The sequence below is a fragment of the Melitaea cinxia genome, chromosome 10, assembly GCF_905220565.1.
Source record: "Melitaea cinxia chromosome 10, ilMelCinx1.1, whole genome shotgun sequence".
Lineage (NCBI taxonomy): Eukaryota > Metazoa > Arthropoda > Insecta > Lepidoptera > Nymphalidae > Melitaea > Melitaea cinxia.
Window position 1 is genome coordinate 1,976,311 of NC_059403.1, and position 17,572 is coordinate 1,993,882.

Genomic DNA, 17,572 nt, shown 5'->3' on the forward strand with positions numbered 1-17,572 from the left:
TAAGTTATACTTAATTTTAGTACTTAAAGTACATTATTTTATAATATTTATGTGTACTTACTGTCTCCAATCTCCATTTAAATAAATAAATAAATAAAGAATCAATGTTGTATTATTTACGTTAAAAAAAAAATAATTGCCCTAAAATCCTATTTTCCCGGCTTTTAGTCAATTGTTTTCCAGTCAGTAACAGAGGCACAAAGAATGATACGTTAGTACACACTTCTTTTTTGTTTTATTGATAAGTACTCAATTATTGCTTTGGAAATGTCTCGAATGAAGCAGCTGTTATTTTTCTGTGTAATCACAAAAGTCTAAAAGATCAAAGTACCGACTTCATTTACAAGAAAGACAGTAAAGAACAGCTGAATGAAGGTTAATTTATTTTTGTCGTATTTTATAGATTAAAACTGCTGCTGATTTTTTTTTTGATACTTTTCATCACCTTTTTATACATCAGGCACTGAACCTGCACTGCAATATTACTATGCAAAAACTTTTGTGTTCGCGTTTTGTAACAATGAATTTATTGTTTAAAATGACTAACGTCATTTATAGCGTAATTATGTATTTAAAGACCGATTTCACAAATAATTTCTTAATGAGACACGCTCTCTTAGTTATTTTTACAAGGTTTTGTTAATGTAAAATAACTCAAACATATTGATGTATTTCATAAACCAGAATAACTAATTGTGTTCGTGTGCAAACGAAAAAAACCGACTTCAATTACATCGACAAGTAATACCAACGTAAGTAGACGAAAGAAATCGATTATCACTACGATTTTCGAGTGTTCCCCTTAATTTCTTTAGGATTCCATCACCAGAACCTAGTTTCTTATCATGGTACCACCCTTGGGATATCTCCTTTTTAACAAAAAAGAATGATCAAAATCGGTTCACAAACGACGAAGTTATCTTCGAACATACATCCTCCTTTTCTGAAGTCCGTTAAAAACAACGATCTGCACGTCGACATTAATGTTTTTGCTCATATCACCGTATCTTATAGCCTTTTTATTATATAACCTTCAAAAGAAAATGTTATTTTTTTTTAATTTCGAATTGAAACCCTATCCCCAATTCCCCCCGGGAGCTCTGGTCACCTCACTCACCACAGGAATACAACACTGCTTGAAAACAGTGCTATTTAGCTGTGATATTCTGTAAGGTCGAGGTACTTACTACCCCAGTCGGGCTGCTGTGCCCTACCTCAGTTAAATTTATTAATCTCATTAAGATCAGTTTTAACGATTCACTCTATAGTAATGAAATAAACAACGTACTTTAAACAACAAAGAAAAAAAAGACGAGAGTTACAAGCATATTATTTTATTTATAATGTTAGCGCTAATGATATAAAAGTATTCATTTGTAAAAAAACTTAAAACTAATCAGTCTCTCGTTGTTCGGCGCCACCATGGAACACCGGTTATATCTTCTTCGGAGTAAACATTGGCAATGGATGGTCTGAAAAAAGGTAAATTACATGCATTAATTGTTATCATAAGAATCATAACACCAAATCATTTGATGGAGTGTTGATATAAAATGCCAGGAAAGCCAACCATGGTGGTTGACTCTTTTGGAAAAAATGTCAATTATTATTATTAATATTAATGAATTATTTAGTGATATTTCTTTAAATTTTTGTTTATGGTTTGGGTGTTTGTCACATAACATAAAGCCATCGGTCCCAGTTGTTGTAAATTATTTGTTAATCCATGGTTTGGCACATAAAGCTGCAATGCTTCCCTAATATAGGTGATAGAAGTCCAGCAGAACATTTGATGACTGAGTCAGTCATTAAATCAGGAATTAATACAAAATTTATATAAAAAAAGACTGACTTTTAAATAGGAGTCAATAAACAACTTGCTTGTGACGAACAACAAATTAATACTATTTGTTTAAAAATAAAAATAAGCAGTACGACTTGTACTCTTTATTTTATTTTTTATAACATTTAACAAACTAGTTTTAAAGTATTTTAATTATCGTGATATCATTTACATTTTATTTTTTATAATTTTAAATATAGTTCTATTTCTGTGATTTTTCTTGTGCTTTTTTTTTACTCTCTTCAAGATACATTGAGAAATTTTACCTGTAAACTTGACTATGAGGTAAAGTAGACGGCAGTAAGGGGCAGACTTGGACTGGTGCTTCCTGAAATAAATTATAATTACAAAAAATCAAATTCCGTGTACTACAACTATTCTTAAGATTAGGTGATTTTCCTCCTATTTATCAATCACAAATATAAATTGACGCTTGCTATTAGTATAGGTACAGTAAATGTGGCTATATTTTATACCTATATTTACATAAATAGCTTAAAGCGCTATAAAACGTTACTCTCACTGAACATCAGCATTAGTTTTTTACACAATTCTGCTCCCATATTTTTGTCGTACCACAGGCTTTACATCGTTTCATAAGGTGCAACCTCCAAGAAAAACATCTAAATTCTAGGAACTGCAACCGGCTCAATATACAATAGACGACAACTCAGCCTGTAACATCTCATAGGTCTCTTTCTCCATGTAGGAGAACGACCAAAGCTTAATCTAACACACTGCTCCAATGCGTGTCGGCGGATATATTCCCTAATATGAGTAAAGATCGCTATCCAGTGCAATCGCCGGTGTGTCTACACGGTTCACGCACCACTATACTAGAGCAATGTCTCAATATGCACAAGGAAACGAATGTGCTTTAGACCACACAACTAAAGTAAAGCTTCTTTAGCTCCATCTCCATCACCAGCTTTCTCTATAAGTCGAGCGTGCGTAAAGATTTTTTACTTAAAAAAATACAATACCTGTATTGGTTGCATGGGAATATGCAAGTTGGCACGGAGTTTCCTTTGTCTAATTTCGCGACGCACGCAACACTGCACGCCGAGGAGGACGCCACATACACACGATGAGAGGCATCCTAAGGACATAAAAAATATTAGTTCATGATTACTTTTTGGCATTTTCATAAGATACGATGTTTTTCCAAAAATTCGTTTAATAATCATAATTTTTAAGAAGTAACGTTATACTTTGCTACAAAATATTTAAAATTGTTACTTATAATTGTTTTCTAAAAAAATACAGTTCAATTGAGTTAGATGATGAAAAGTAGACGAGGAGACAAAAAAGGAAGTCATTTTGTGAGACGGTTAGAATGTATTTATTATTTCATTCCACATATAAACATAAAAACACCTATAGTTTTGAATTGATTTGATTCATGAAATTCAATATATCACTACATAGTATAAAACAAAGTCGCTTTTTCTGTCCCTGCACATGTATGTACGCTTAAAATTTTAAAACTACGCAACGGATTTTGATGCGGTTCTTTTTAATAGATAGATTGATTCAAGAGGAAGGTTTATATGTATAATAACATCCATTAAATAGTGGAGAAATACAGTTATTTTTGAGTTTTCTAATGTTATGTCGTAAATAATAATTATTTTTTTCGCTTAAATTGCAAACGCAGGCTGAACCCTACGAGATTTATCAAAATAATGTACTAAGTATTGTATACATTGAAAAGGTCTACAGAAAACTCCGCGATGGTATATACCTATCTCTTATGGATATCCCACAATAACATTTTTTTGTCATTTACTTTTTACGACAAATAATGGCTAATTTTCGAAGCGATTTTAACCAATACAGCATTAATCCTTATCCAATTAAATACCTTAAATACATTGTTGATTGAATATAGATCTATATGGCATTTTACAGCATATGATTTAAATGAATATTTTCGAAGATATCACAGATTTAAAAATTGCGGGACGTAGCGTTTGCGGCGGCACCGGCCGGCGGGCGGTGGCGGCAAAGTTTGAATTTAGCAGCGATCGGATGCGTTTATTATCGGAGCTCTCTAGCGAGGAAAATAACAATACTTAATAAAACAGTGCTTTTCAGCGCGACAACGTATCAGTAATTATAAGTAACTTACGATAAGTAATTGTATGATAGTAGTTTTAAAATATAAATTACATTTTATTGTAAGGTTAATTTTTAAATCGCACTTATAGTAATAATTAGTATAAGTACATACGGTTAGATAAGATTAACCATAATTTTTGTATTGGAATTTTCTATTAAGATCTTGGTTAAAATTTAGAGTTAGATCAATTTAATATTAGGGAAATTATTTTCAAAAATCGTAATTTAAGTTGAGGTATGTAAGTTCAGAAAAAGAACTTAATAGAATAGGTATCTTTTGTTGTTGATGATTGTTGATTATCTTTTGTTTTTAGTCGAACGAATAGCAAAGTATTTTTAATTAAATTAAAATCGTAGTTTAAGTTGAGGTATTTCAGTTAAAAAAAAACTGAATAGAATAGGTATCTTTTGTTTTTCATGATCGTTGATTATCTTTTGTTTCTAAAGTAAAAAACGTAGTGTATATTCCAAAGATATATTGTATTTCTGTAGTGTATTTAGCATCAGCAATGCACCCGTGCGAAGCCGGGGCGGGTCGCTAGTTTATCTATAAATCTTTTAAAAGAAAAGATCAAATTAGTCACGAAATGTAATTTTACATCAAAAAACAATTAACAGTACTTTAGTCTATTTAGGATCAGTGTATTTTGCATCCAGTTTCCTTTCTTTTCCGATTCCTTTAAATCTCAATTGCAGTGCATAGATACAGAACCATTTTGATTTCGGTGACAGAGTTATGTGTATCAGGTGAATGAAGTTTTTCAGCTGATTACTAATTTTGATCATATATATTTTTAATTATGTTTAATCTTACATTTCATTTTTCATCATTTATGTTAAATAATGACACGTGTTCAATCTGTACATTGTCTGTACATGAAAAAATACAAAATTATCAAAAGTACAGGTATTTCACTAAAAAAGCTATTTCATAATAATAATAACCGTGGCCCTTTTATATTGGGTACCATTGATAATTTACCTATTACCTATATATAGTTAAAAATACATTTTTTACATTGTTCATATTTTTAACCGAATAAATTATAGATTTTAAACAAATATAAGAAATCAATGGATTGATAATTTGCTGTATATAAGTAACTTTAGTAGTTTAAGTATACTTAAATCATTAATTAGAAAGTATTATTTATTGTTGGAGTAACTTCTAATTATTATTGAGCAATAATATTATATAAAAATAATAATATCATATATATCATGTTTAAAAATACTCGCCTATGTAAACTAACACACCTAAATCACCATTACGATTTGTTCTCCTTAACACAATTCCAGCAATACATAAAGAGATTCCTGTTAATACTCCTACTACAAAAATGACCTGAAAAATTACATAAAATTATATAATATACAATATTTATAACATGTGTTGGATATTATTTGATAGTTTATTTTTGACATTATTAAATAACATTTGCATATTTACCTGTAAAATATAATAGCACACATATTCAAATCCTGGACAGTGTCCACCACAAGCACCAATAATAGGAACTTCAGGGCTAACTGATGGCACCGTGGGGGCGGGGGAGCGATTAACAGGTATACCATGTCCCGTATCACAGAGTGGCAGTGAAAATGCAGATGAACACTGAGGAAATGAGTAAGTACTGGACGGGATCGGTTTTACAGGGGATTTCTCACTTCTTTTATAATTATGCCATGTTCCCGTAGCATATGGTGTTTGGTAAACAGGCGATGGAGGGCCATAATCTCTTCGAGTGCTTTGGTAGTGAGGAACCTAGGGTTAAAACAGACTTACAATACAATTGCATAGTATTAAAACTAAAATTAGCTTTACAAAACATACATGATAGGCATTTTCAGAATTCGAACTATCCGTTCCTAAATATTGTGACACTGGCGTATTAATATCTTCTACCCAAGGATATTTTGCTCTTTGTTGTATGGCCGATACGAATTGTTTCTCACTACGTGGAACCACAGTAGTTTGGTAAGGATGGACACTCCGCGGTGATAATTGTTGTTTAAACATTTTATATACTTGCACTACCTAGAATTTAAATAATTATATTTTGTTTACAATTCCAACAAAATAACCAATACTGAAATATGTAATGCGGTTTACCTCATCATATTTTGTATATAATCAACTTAATTATTTACTTTGCGATATTATTATACACTTAATAAATACCTTTCATGCTAAATAAATATTGTAAAGTGAATAATAAAATTGGTATTTAATACGAAATCATTTTATGAAGTGAATAATGAATATATTTCTACGCCATTTTAAATGATTCTGAAATGTTGGCAATGTTGCCAACGGCCAATTCCTTTTCTTTGATATTTAGTTAATGCTGCCATGAAAGAAAATAGTTAACTAGTACAATATACAATTGTGAATTGGTATTTGGTAGAATAGGACAACGGTCTATTCTATAACAGAACCAAGGAACTTAGGTATACCCAAACCCAACAGAACAGACTACAGTTTCAATTTTAAACTTTAAAATACAAATCTATTGGGAAGGAATTTACAATAGTCTGTGGCTAAAACGTCTGTGAACTGTTATGATCTGTGGATTCTGTGATTCTGTTTCCGTAATTTAATCACGCTGATTTTTTTTCATACCTATTAAAAGTTGAAATAAAATGTCTAGATAAAAAGGTGTACAAACAACTATCTATATCCTTGTGAAAAAGTGATGCTTAAATCCATAACATTTTGCAAAGAACTTATTTTACGTAATGATGAAGCATGCAACTATAAATTAACAAAATGATTAAAATTAAAGCGCATCTTTTTTTAAAATGGATTGGCTTGAAAAAATAAAATATGAAAGATTCGATTCCATCAAATTAATCTAAAGGTCTAACGGGTTTTAAGATCCATTCTAAAATATTAATTTAGAAGTATATAGCAATAAAAACATGATTGGCAAAGGCTTAACAAATTCAGATACAATGAGTTCCTTAGAAGATTCTGACAATTCATTTCCAGCAGCCAGCAGCTTTTGTAGAGATTTTATTAGAGGCTGTTGTCCTCGTGATAATTGTAGATTTATACATGAAATACCACCCAAGTCCTGTTTAAAGGAGCTATTTCGATTTTGTCACGATTTTCAAAACAAAGGCTGTTTTCGACCTAACTGTAAGTTTTTGCATTGTACCGTTAAAGATGAGGAGCATTTTTATGCTACTGGAATATTTCCTCGTGATCCTCGAAACACGCCTCCCATATGTCAAGCGCATATCCATGGAATTTGTTTAAATCAAGACTGCAAATACATACACGTAAGGGATGGACCTGGTAATGAGATTGTTGCTAAGCGTAGTATTCAGGCTACTATGTATAATAGAAATCAACTCCACATGAGAGACGATGACTCCCCACCTGAGGCTAAATTTAGAAGATATGCCTATGAGGAATCAGGCTTAGATACACAAACCCTCTCTGCTACTAATTTGTGCACTAACTGTGAAGTTTTAGATCATAAAGTAAAATTGTTACATGATAATATAAGTGTGTTGTTAAAGAAAGTGGCAGATTTGACAGAGAAGAATGTCCAGTTAACTACAATGAATGAATTTTTGTTAGAGCAAACTTCATCTGTTAGAAGTGATCAACGATGTGTGATAACTTCAAGACATGGAACATCAGCCCCAGTGTCTTTGGCCACAGTTAGTGTAACACCAGTTGTAAGTCTTGCTGGTGCTCTACCAACTCTGGTACCTGCAGCAGCAACACCAAATTTGGCTCTAGGACCAGCAGCTTCACAAGCTCAGTTATTAACTCCAGCTCCCCAAATCCTCACTGTTAGTACTACACAGCAACTTGTAGGAAATTCAGGGGCTTTAATTGTCACAAGTGCTGGGGCTCAACAGTTAATGCAAGTTAGTGATTCGGGTACATTGATGGGAGGTGGACAAACTGTAGTTGCTGTAACACCAGCTCAGCTAACTTTAGCACCCCCAACACAACAATTAATGAGCAATGGGCCCCAAACTGCCGTACAACAATTGGTTCAGACATCGGCACTCCAACCACAATTGGCTTCTCAACACCAAGCTTCCCAGTATGCAGCGGCTCAACAATCAGTTCAACATTTGGCCGCTGCACAACAATCTGCTCAGCATTTAGCAGCACAGCAGTCGGCACAACACCTTGCTGCACAGCAATCTGCTCAACATTTGGCTCAATCTGCGCAACACCTTGCAGCAGCTCAACAGTCCGCTCAACAATTAGCACAGCAGTCTGCACAACAGTTGGCTGCTCAACAATCTGCACAACAACAGCTAGTTCCTGGAGCGCCACAGTTGGTGCATCAAACTTCTACACAACAAATAACAATTTCTAGCACTAGTCAACCAATGGCTTTGCCTAATTCACAAGCTCAGCCACTTACATTCCCTATTATTTCACAGAGTATTTTGCCCCATTGAACTAAAGTTTACGTGTGAGGATAGTAGAGTAAGTGCTAGATGATAATTATAGTTGTATTAATTCTTTTTTGCAGCCATACTTTTTAGATGGGTAAATTCCTGTTTACATTATTCATGTTAGTAAAATAATTGATCTTTGCATAAGAGATTAAAGTGTGGTCTTAATAATATATCTTTTTCTAATTTTACTGATAGAGATAGTATGTTGACATAAACTCCTTTCAAAATGTCAGAAATCTATCAGAAGTCTGTTGGGTCAGAGATGGATAAATTATTAAGTCTTGCTGTAACTAGTTAATGAGACTATCTACAGATTTTAAGGAATATATGTTATGTTCTTATTATAAACATTGAGTAAGTAGGAACTAAGCCTTATTATCTTAGTAAATGTTTTTATTACATATTTGTCTGTCGTGAAAGTATGTTGTTTTGTGTATAAGTAAGTGAAATGCTAAAACTGAATGTTCGAGGTTACAGTTTTTGATGAATACTTGCTATAATAGAAAAGAAATAATGTAGCTTACAAAATATGTACTAATTACATTGTTTGCTTTTCTAAATAAATTGTGATAATTTAGATTTGTTGTCATTTATTAAAATTACATTTAGTTTAGTTTTTCTTTCGTGGTTTACGAACCTTTTTATGTTCAAAAAATTGCTTGAATTGACATTTTATGATGTGGTTTTAATTTTTGTTTTGTGTTGTAAGATAGGTAATTTATTTTGTATTATTAAAAGGAGTATTTCCAATACGTTTTTTTTATTATTCAAAATTTTATTCACAAATTAATATGCATATATGTATGTATTTTTTAATTTTTCCTATGGTAGCACTCATTGTTGTTTGCTGTGTACTTGAATATTTTTCCATAAGTTCCAAGTATAAAGTTGCCAGAATTATCAAACGATATGGCTGTTACTTTTCCTGGAATATTTTTGACCAATTTCAACGAACCAGTGTCATTTTCGTGGATATACGTTAAAGTTTCACTTGCAACGAAAACAACTTCTTCATAAAAGGATATTTGTGCAAAACCTTTATAAGATACATTTCCAATGAATTGAGCTTTTGAGAGATTAGACTTTAACACAAAAAGTTTTTCATCTTTGATGTAGTAAAAATTATTTTTGTCATCAATCGCCATTTCATTAAGAGCCTCGAAACTTCTGAACCGAATTTTTTTATCACCTGCTAACAAGTACAATTCTTCAGTGTCATTAGGATTATCCGTAATATATTTATTTCCATCCTTGTCAATAAAAATCATGTTTAATTTGAAATCAGGATTTGAGACCAAAGTGGCTTCATTCCGATAATAATTGAAAACAAAAATTCCTTTACTTGTACCAAAGTATACATTAGCGTTCTTTTTGTCCACAGCGATAGAGTAGCTTTCGCCATCAGGTAAACCTAAAAAAAGAAAGAATATTATATAATAGGATCGGTAGTCCAACAGTTAGCCACTCGTAAAAAGTTATTCACGTTCATTTGTTTAAATGCGAGGTTGCCGCCCTGTGCGTGCTAAAATTTAGTTGCCGCAACAGTTACTCTCCCTACTCCCTCAGTTAGCAGCGAGCTCTCCCGCTCAACCGTTGTGTTACCGTGGTACAACTGTGGTTAATAGGGATACTATAGTATAGAAATAGCCAATCCCAATTTTTTTTCCCTGCAGTAAGTTTAACACTTAAATTTAGATATCCCTTAGTCGCCTCTTACGACACCCACGGGAAGAGAGGGGGTAGCTATATTCTTTAATGTCGTAACTACACAGTACACAGCACAGAGGCGACTAAGGGATAACACAGTCCCACGAACACCTTGAAACTTAAAAAGCCGACCGATGGCGGGATAACCATCCAACTGCTGATTTAATAGACCGAAGACGGGCAGCAGCGTCTTCGGTACGACAAAGCCAGGCCCTGCGGTCACCAATCCGCCTACCCAGCTTGGCGACTATGGGCAAAACACATGAGTTCACGCCTTTTTTGGCGCGAACTTGTAAAGGGCCTATGTCCAGCAGTGGACTGCGATAGGCTGAACTGACTGACTGACTGAAATGCAGATATGCAGTCAATAAACCACTTCTTTGACCCATGCAGATAGATAATCATATATTTTTGAAGTACCAATTACGAGCTATGATGATCAGAAAATTAGATGGTTAAGTGTTGGACCACAACACTATACGTAATACGTATATAATTTACAGTTTGTTAATACGAGTAGGTACGTATATAAAGTATGTATATAAAACAAACTGAACTAGATTTGTATAATATAAATTTTATTTTACTTTTAAATAGACACAATTATTATAAATATAATATAAAATGAATATTGTGTTTATGATATTGGTATAAAATAAATGTTATGTTTACTTATTTAGTTACTATATTAGTTAATTTCCTTAGTCACATTTGACGACGCCAAAATGTAATTAAGTAGTTCAATACTCTCTGATCATATGATGCGTATCTCGCAAATTTTGAATATGAATGAATATTAATAAAATCCCGTTGTCGCGGTGTGCAATGACCCTGCTTTCCGATTCAATAGTAAATATTCTCAAGTACCTACTTAAATTTAAACAATATATAACGTTTTTGTATTTATATATTATACTGTGTCCGCGACTTCGTCTGCGTGGAATTTAACAAAAAAGTTATTGTTCAATTCGCAGAGTTATAAAACAAATAAATTTCTAAAATAAAAGTAGCCTAAGTTACACCTTACTATATCAGTGAAATTCCCGTCAAATACGGTTCAGCCGTTTCAGAGATTAGCCGGAATAAACAGACAGACAGACAAAAATTATAAAAAATGTTTTGGTATATGTAACCGTGTCCATATATAATATCCATAAGCATTTAGTAAAAAGAGGCTATTTTAATATTACAATCAGACATTCCAATTTTATTTATTTGTATAGATAACGTTTAAGTATCTGGTTACCTATATGAAAACATGTAGTAAGTGTGAAAGAATTTTAGACTCGTAAAACTTCGTTAAAACCATCATTAGTTTTATAATTTTAATGCATAGTAATTAAGGTTAATCTTCCTTTTGAAATAGGTAGTAAGAATATTAACCAGTGGCGTAGCGTAGTGGGGGCGGGGGGGGGGCGGCCCGCCCCGGGCGGCACTTTTTAGGGGGCGGCAAAATTGAACAACACTTAAATAATAAAAACAATTAGTAAATACTAGCGGCCCGGTACGTGCTTCGCTACATATAAAGTGAAATAATAATAAAAAAATTACATCAAATTCATTTATTAATACAAAAAAAATATATTAATTGTTAGCTATTTTAAAACTTAATCCAAAACATTTGGATAAATAGTATTTTTTGTTTTTCCATTTTGAGAAGCAATAGTCGAAGGCTTTTTCGTAGTCCACAAATGCCATACACAGCGGCTGATTATATTCTTCTGTCTTTTGTATAATCTACCGAACAGTATGGATGTGGTCTACAGTGCTGTAGTCATTTTGAGACCCCGCTATTTCGGTAGTTGGAATTCGTCGAGTCTTCTGGCGAGACGATTCGTAACAACACTCGAAAACAGCTTATAGATGTGGCTCAGAAGTGAGATCGATGTGTGATTCTTTGACAGAGACATGTCGCCTCTCTTAAAGAACAGCACCACATACTACTGGACCACACCTCCGGCGTGATACCTCGGTGGGTGACGGCGTGAAAGAGTCTCGCCAAGACTTTTAGGGTAGGTCGCCCTGCGGCTTTAAGTAGCTCAGTCGTAACTACGTCATCCCTATTCTGCTCAATCAGAGTAGCAATCTATCTCGTATTTGAGCAGTGGAGGTCTCGGCGTACAAATTTTTCGTATCTTCTTGGAAAGAGCCTGTTCTGGCAAAGCTGCTTGAGCAGTGAGCAACTCGCGCCTCCGCCACATTAGATCCAAGGCTTCGGAAAAGAGTTGGACTGCTTCGTTGACTTCTTCGGCGGAAAGTGCCTACGACCTAGTGTAAATACCGTCTTCACCACGTTGTCGGTCATCTCTTCCACGTTTCCAGTAGTTTCCAGCGAATCGAATCGGTTTTGGAGTTCCCATTGAAACTGCTCGGAGCCACATAGTAATTGGAGCAGCGTACGTCGGGGTCCGCTCCTTTCGGAGACATTTTTTTTTTTATTATGTTATGGGCTTACTCTTGACCTCAGTCTAGCTCTAGAGCACAGACGAGGTCGAAGATGGAGCGAGTTCGCCCAGAAGAAGCCTGTTCACTCGCGTTTTAAACATGTTCGGGTTGTATGAACTCGGAAATACAGACGCCGGCAGGGAATTCCATTCCTTGGCTGTGCGCATTAAAAAAGATGATTCGAAGCGCTTTGTACGTATGAAAGGTATATCAATCAGGTAGGGATGAAAGCCTGCGGTACGTCTGTAAGTCCGATGGAAGAAAGGAGATGGGGGTATGAGCTCGTGCAGCTCCAGGGCACACTCCCCAAAGTACAACCTGTAAAAGACCGTTAGACTGGCAACCTTTCTTCGGTGAGCCAGAGTGTGAAGAGATTTCACCAAACTGGCATTACCGATTAGCCGCTTGGCTCTGCGTTCCACTGAGTCTAGTGTGGCGAGTTGATATTTAGCTGAGCTATCCCACAAGTGACTGCAATATTCCATGCCCGATCGGACTTGAGTTTTGTACAGCATAAGAAGCTGTTCAGGCGTGAAATATCGCTTAACCTTATTTAAGATGCCAAGCTTTCTGGCCGCAGTTTGCGCTTTGGACTCAATGTAGTTGCCAAAGTTGAGGTTAGAATTCAACTCTATGCCAAGGAGGTCGAGGGTATCGGACACAGGGACAGGTGTACCACGGAAAGTAGGAGTCAAGTTGAAAGGACTCCGTTTGGCGGAGAACAAACAAGCCTGCGTTTTGGCGGCGTTGAACGTGACCAGCTTGCAATCACCCCATTGGGATACTTGCCCCAGTATTGAATTTGTTCGTTGAACCATGGCCTCCCTCTGAGAACGTATTACGTCCCTGCTGTCTCTTGCGCTGGACAAATATCTCTCAACAATCGTACTGTCATCTGCGTATCCAACAATGCCTGGTCGCAGCATGTCGTTAATATGGAGCAGGAGTTGCAGAGAGAACAGAACCTTGAGGGACGCCGGCGTTTATATCCATCAGGTCAAAGGAGCAGCCGTCCACGACCACTCTGATCGACCGTTCACTCAAAAAGTCTGAAATCCAGCTACAAAAGTCAGCAGAGATGCCGTAAGCAAGAAGTTTGCTAAGGAGACCTGCGTGCCAAACCCTGTCAAAGGCCTTCGAGATATCTAGTGATACAGTGTGCCCCGTACTAGCCGGTGGTCGCTGCCGGTGTTAAACCTGTTAACCACTGAGACATCTCTGAATATATGCCTTTTATCCGCTATGATGAAATCTATCTCGTTCCTCGTCACAGTATCGGGGGTTTGCCATGTCCTTTGGGGCTTCTTCTCAAAAAATTGAATTCATCAAGAAGAGCCCCTCTGACTCGTAGTAGTTGACGAGCATCTGCCTCCTGCGATTCCTGCGCCCCTACCAGTGTGGTCCGATTCTCGATTCGTCGCGGTCTTGTATTCCCACTTTAGCGTTGAAGTCTCCCATAACAACGTTGTAGAAGGCCGAAGTAGTCCCATGCATGGCCCTAGTAATATCTATCACTCTATCATCTATATAACATCTGTATCACTTCTAGGGAGTACCTTCAGTGAGTTTAAGTACAAGGTACGCTACCCGGGTCGACATATTGCTGACTTCCACAACGTTGTTAGTGAGAGTCTTGTGGACCAGAAAATCGAGTCCACCTTGGGAAAGCCCATCACCTTCACGGAAGTAGAACCAGTGCCCGGAGTCCAGGATCATCGTGTCCTCGCCCTTTCTTCAAACTTCAGACAAATTTTAATGTTGTATCATAAAAAAATAAATAATAAATAGATAATTTATCTAAAAAAAAAAAAAATAGGGGTGGACTATAGGGGGATGAAAAATAGATGTTGTTCGATTCTCAGACCTACCCAATATGCACACAAAATTTCATGAGAATCGGTCTAGCCGTTTCGGAGGAGTTTAACTACAAACACCGCGACACGAGAATTTTATATATTAGATTAATTTATTTATTTTACATGAAATAGTATGTCTAAATAATGATCATTAATCTAATAAAATCTAATAAGTACTATTAATTATTTTGTATTGTTATTTAATTGATTGAAATTTTGATTTGGGCAAATTTACAACTCACAACTTAAGAACTAAATATTTACAGATAGTTTTGGTATAAATCATGTCCGCGTGGAATTGTGCCAAGAATGCTGGCAGCATTTCCCCGTCGAATCGCTATGCCAATATGTATGTAGCGTGCAGAAAAGGGAGGATCCTCCGACCAGACGGAAGTTGTGTCTGGCGGGCTACCGCGCCCCGACGGTTGTTGTCGGGTTCTTGTATATATACTTAACTACTTTGAAAACTCTGATAGCGCGATGTAGCATACGTCAGTTTTTCTCTAATTACGTAGTTTCGTAGTCGTTTGTATTTCGCGTGATAGATGTCACCACATGTATAATGTTTAATAAACTATTGCTATTTTTTTATTTGGGCAAATTGAGATAAGGATTGATGAATTTTGTATGAATTAAATAAAGCTTTATCATTATTATTATTATTATTATTGGAACTTTTCTATCCCTTAGTCGCCTCTTACGACACCCACGGGATGAAAGGGGGTGGCTAAATTCTATATGTCGTAGCCACTCAGCTCAGTAAGTTTTAGTATACTTTAAATTGAAATACCTAAATAAGGGGGCGGCAAAATTTTCTTCCGCCCCGGGCGGCCGACAACTACGCTACGCCACTGATATTAACGTGTAGTCAATAAATCCGAAGTCTACATAAAATATTTGGACGCCCAGCCGTAGGCGAACCCACGCGGGAGTAAGGTCATTTGCCCCACCCTGTCTCGAAATCAATAACTGTACGTCTACCATGAGTTTCCAGAGACGATACACGTTAGCGAGTGTAGTAGAAAATTTGTATGGCAAGTTGAGCAGCGCCTCTAACGGATACTATCATTACTATATTTGGTACCATAAGTTTTCTCAGGACAGTTAAGTTAACTACAATCGTAAATGTCATTCTAGAGCGGCGATATTTTCATACAATTCGCTACCATGAGTAACATATTTGACAGATGTCACCCTGTTTAACGTTACTATTATAGTTGCGTCACTCACTTGAAAAAATCGTGCGAGAAATTTAAAATTATTAGGTTTATATACTATTTAATTGCATTATATTTGGTAGAACATAGTCCCGTTCCTAAAACACAATTTACGATATAACAATATTATTTTCTATATTCAATTTACGAAATAATATAATAATATAATACAAATTATACAATTTATTTATAAAATTATGATCACGATTTGCGTTAATAAAGAAAGAGATAAATAACCATAACACTTAAATAAACACTTACTTTTTCATATAATCCACCATAAGTTCGAACTGAGAAGCATTAGTTCTCATTTTTTATATTTTGTTGTTTTAGAATTATTGTATAACAATTAAACAATATTATTGTTTCACAAGTGTTTGACAACAACTTAAGTTAGACATTTAAACTGACGGAATAAATTGAAAAAATTTAGAAGTTCTTGAGCTCGCATGAATACACTGTAATATGCTGCTTTGCATTTTTGTCGGATTATTTTAAACTTCGTTTAGACCTCACTTCATTCGAAAGTCATCATGTTTACTCTTTCTTTTTTCTATACGGAAGAAAGAGATAAAGATATTAGTAACTAATACCAATATAACGGATTTAAAACTATAAGTCTTATCGAGTGCTCGATAGACTCTATAGTGAAATTTAGAAATACTCATAATAGGTATGGTATAGATAACTATTCCTGTTGCGTTTCTACGTTTACTACTGTAGTTATGTCATGTGCGCTTGTAACAAAAACTCATGGTAGACGTACTGATATTTTAGATTTTTTTTATAACGATATTTTGGGTAGATTTAGTCAAAACCTCCGCAAGCTATTATGGTAGTAGTGTAGATAGTGAAAAAAAATATGAGAAGTTGCAGCAAACAAAAATAACTTAATTTTCTATTACTTATCGAGTTTTACACTTATTTGTTTTGGTCCCACTTTTACACAGGGTCGGATTTAGAGGTCTGGAGGTCTCGGACCTAAAATATAACCTAAATAGGACCTAAATTATTTTCTAAATAAAATGTAAAAAATTTTAAAAGTTAAATCACGAAAAAAACATATGAAAGGGAAAGTTCTTTACTGGTGTTTTTTTTCCGAAGTCTATTGTGGGTCCCTCTTTTTTGGAGGCCCCGGGGCTGTAGCCCCGGTTGCTCTCCCCTAAATCCGGCCCCGCTTTTACAAGATTCTGGGTACGCCTATGCGGACAGATTCGACGCGGTTCAACTAGTTAGTTATAAAACCCTCATCCAAGAGCTCTCAGGTAAAAGAAATAATCCTAGATTTAGAAAAAAATAAAATAAGTAATATACTTACCAGGAATATTTTGAGCATCAGTTGTGTTCTGTTTTATAACTTTAATATTAAAAAAGTAGCCCTTATAATTGCGACCGTACTCGACGAAGAAGAGATTTCCGTAAGGATCGTAGTGCGCATCAGTTGGATATACATCGCCTACATTATATGTTTCGGTCACGTTATAATGGTCATCGTCTATCGTTAAGTCCGTTTTACAACCACTTTTAGGTACATCAAACGTTACACATTTATGTATGAACAATAACAAAATTATATATTTCATTTTTTTTTCTTGACGTTACTACTCCCGACTCTCAGAGACAAATGTGTCTTAGACTTGAGTAGCTTTATTAAGTATATTATTATTAATATCGATTTATTAGAAGAAATAAAAACAACACTAATTGAAGTTATTGTCCTTATAAAATACTCATTTAAGATAAAAAGTCTAGTGCTATTATTATATGATAACACTATTATATTCATTGTAATAGGTAGGTATTAAACGAATAAATCAGTAGTCAGTGGAAAACAAAACAATAATTTATTTATATAATTATTTCAAAATTTAATGCCTAATAAATAATAAAAAATGTGATATTTATATAAAAATATAAAATAGTACCTAGGTACTGTCAGAATAAATACT

The 17,572-nt window shown here is 34.8% G+C and overlaps 3 protein-coding genes across 3 annotated transcripts; 1 reads left to right on the plus strand and 2 right to left on the minus strand.

Moving 5' to 3' along the window:
• Window positions 1-1,318: 1,318 nt before the first annotated feature.
• LOC123656948 lies at window positions 1,319-5,984 on the minus strand. The gene is made up of 6 exons (XM_045592556.1): window positions 5,799-5,984; window positions 5,415-5,729; window positions 5,204-5,309; window positions 2,827-2,942; window positions 2,110-2,171; window positions 1,319-1,472 (listed from the first exon to the last, which is right to left on the minus strand). Exons 1-6 carry the CDS (start codon window positions 5,982-5,984, stop codon window positions 1,397-1,399), a joined length of 861 nt encoding a protein of 286 aa, XP_045448512.1. The 3' UTR covers window positions 1,319-1,396.
• Window positions 5,985-6,804: 820 nt separating this feature from the next.
• LOC123656943 (zinc finger CCCH domain-containing protein 10-like) lies at window positions 6,805-8,975 on the plus strand. The gene has a single exon (XM_045592550.1). It carries the CDS (start codon window positions 6,887-6,889, stop codon window positions 8,396-8,398), a length of 1,512 nt encoding a protein of 503 aa, XP_045448506.1. The 5' UTR covers window positions 6,805-6,886; the 3' UTR covers window positions 8,399-8,975.
• Window positions 8,976-9,147: 172 nt separating this feature from the next.
• On the minus strand, window positions 9,148-17,206 carry LOC123656949. Its single transcript, XM_045592557.1, has 2 exons — window positions 16,942-17,206; window positions 9,148-9,809 (listed from the first exon to the last, which is right to left on the minus strand). The coding sequence occupies exons 1-2, from the start codon at window positions 17,204-17,206 to the stop codon at window positions 9,211-9,213; spliced, it is 864 nt and encodes a 287-aa protein (XP_045448513.1). The 3' UTR covers window positions 9,148-9,210.
• Window positions 17,207-17,572: the final 366 nt, after the last annotated feature.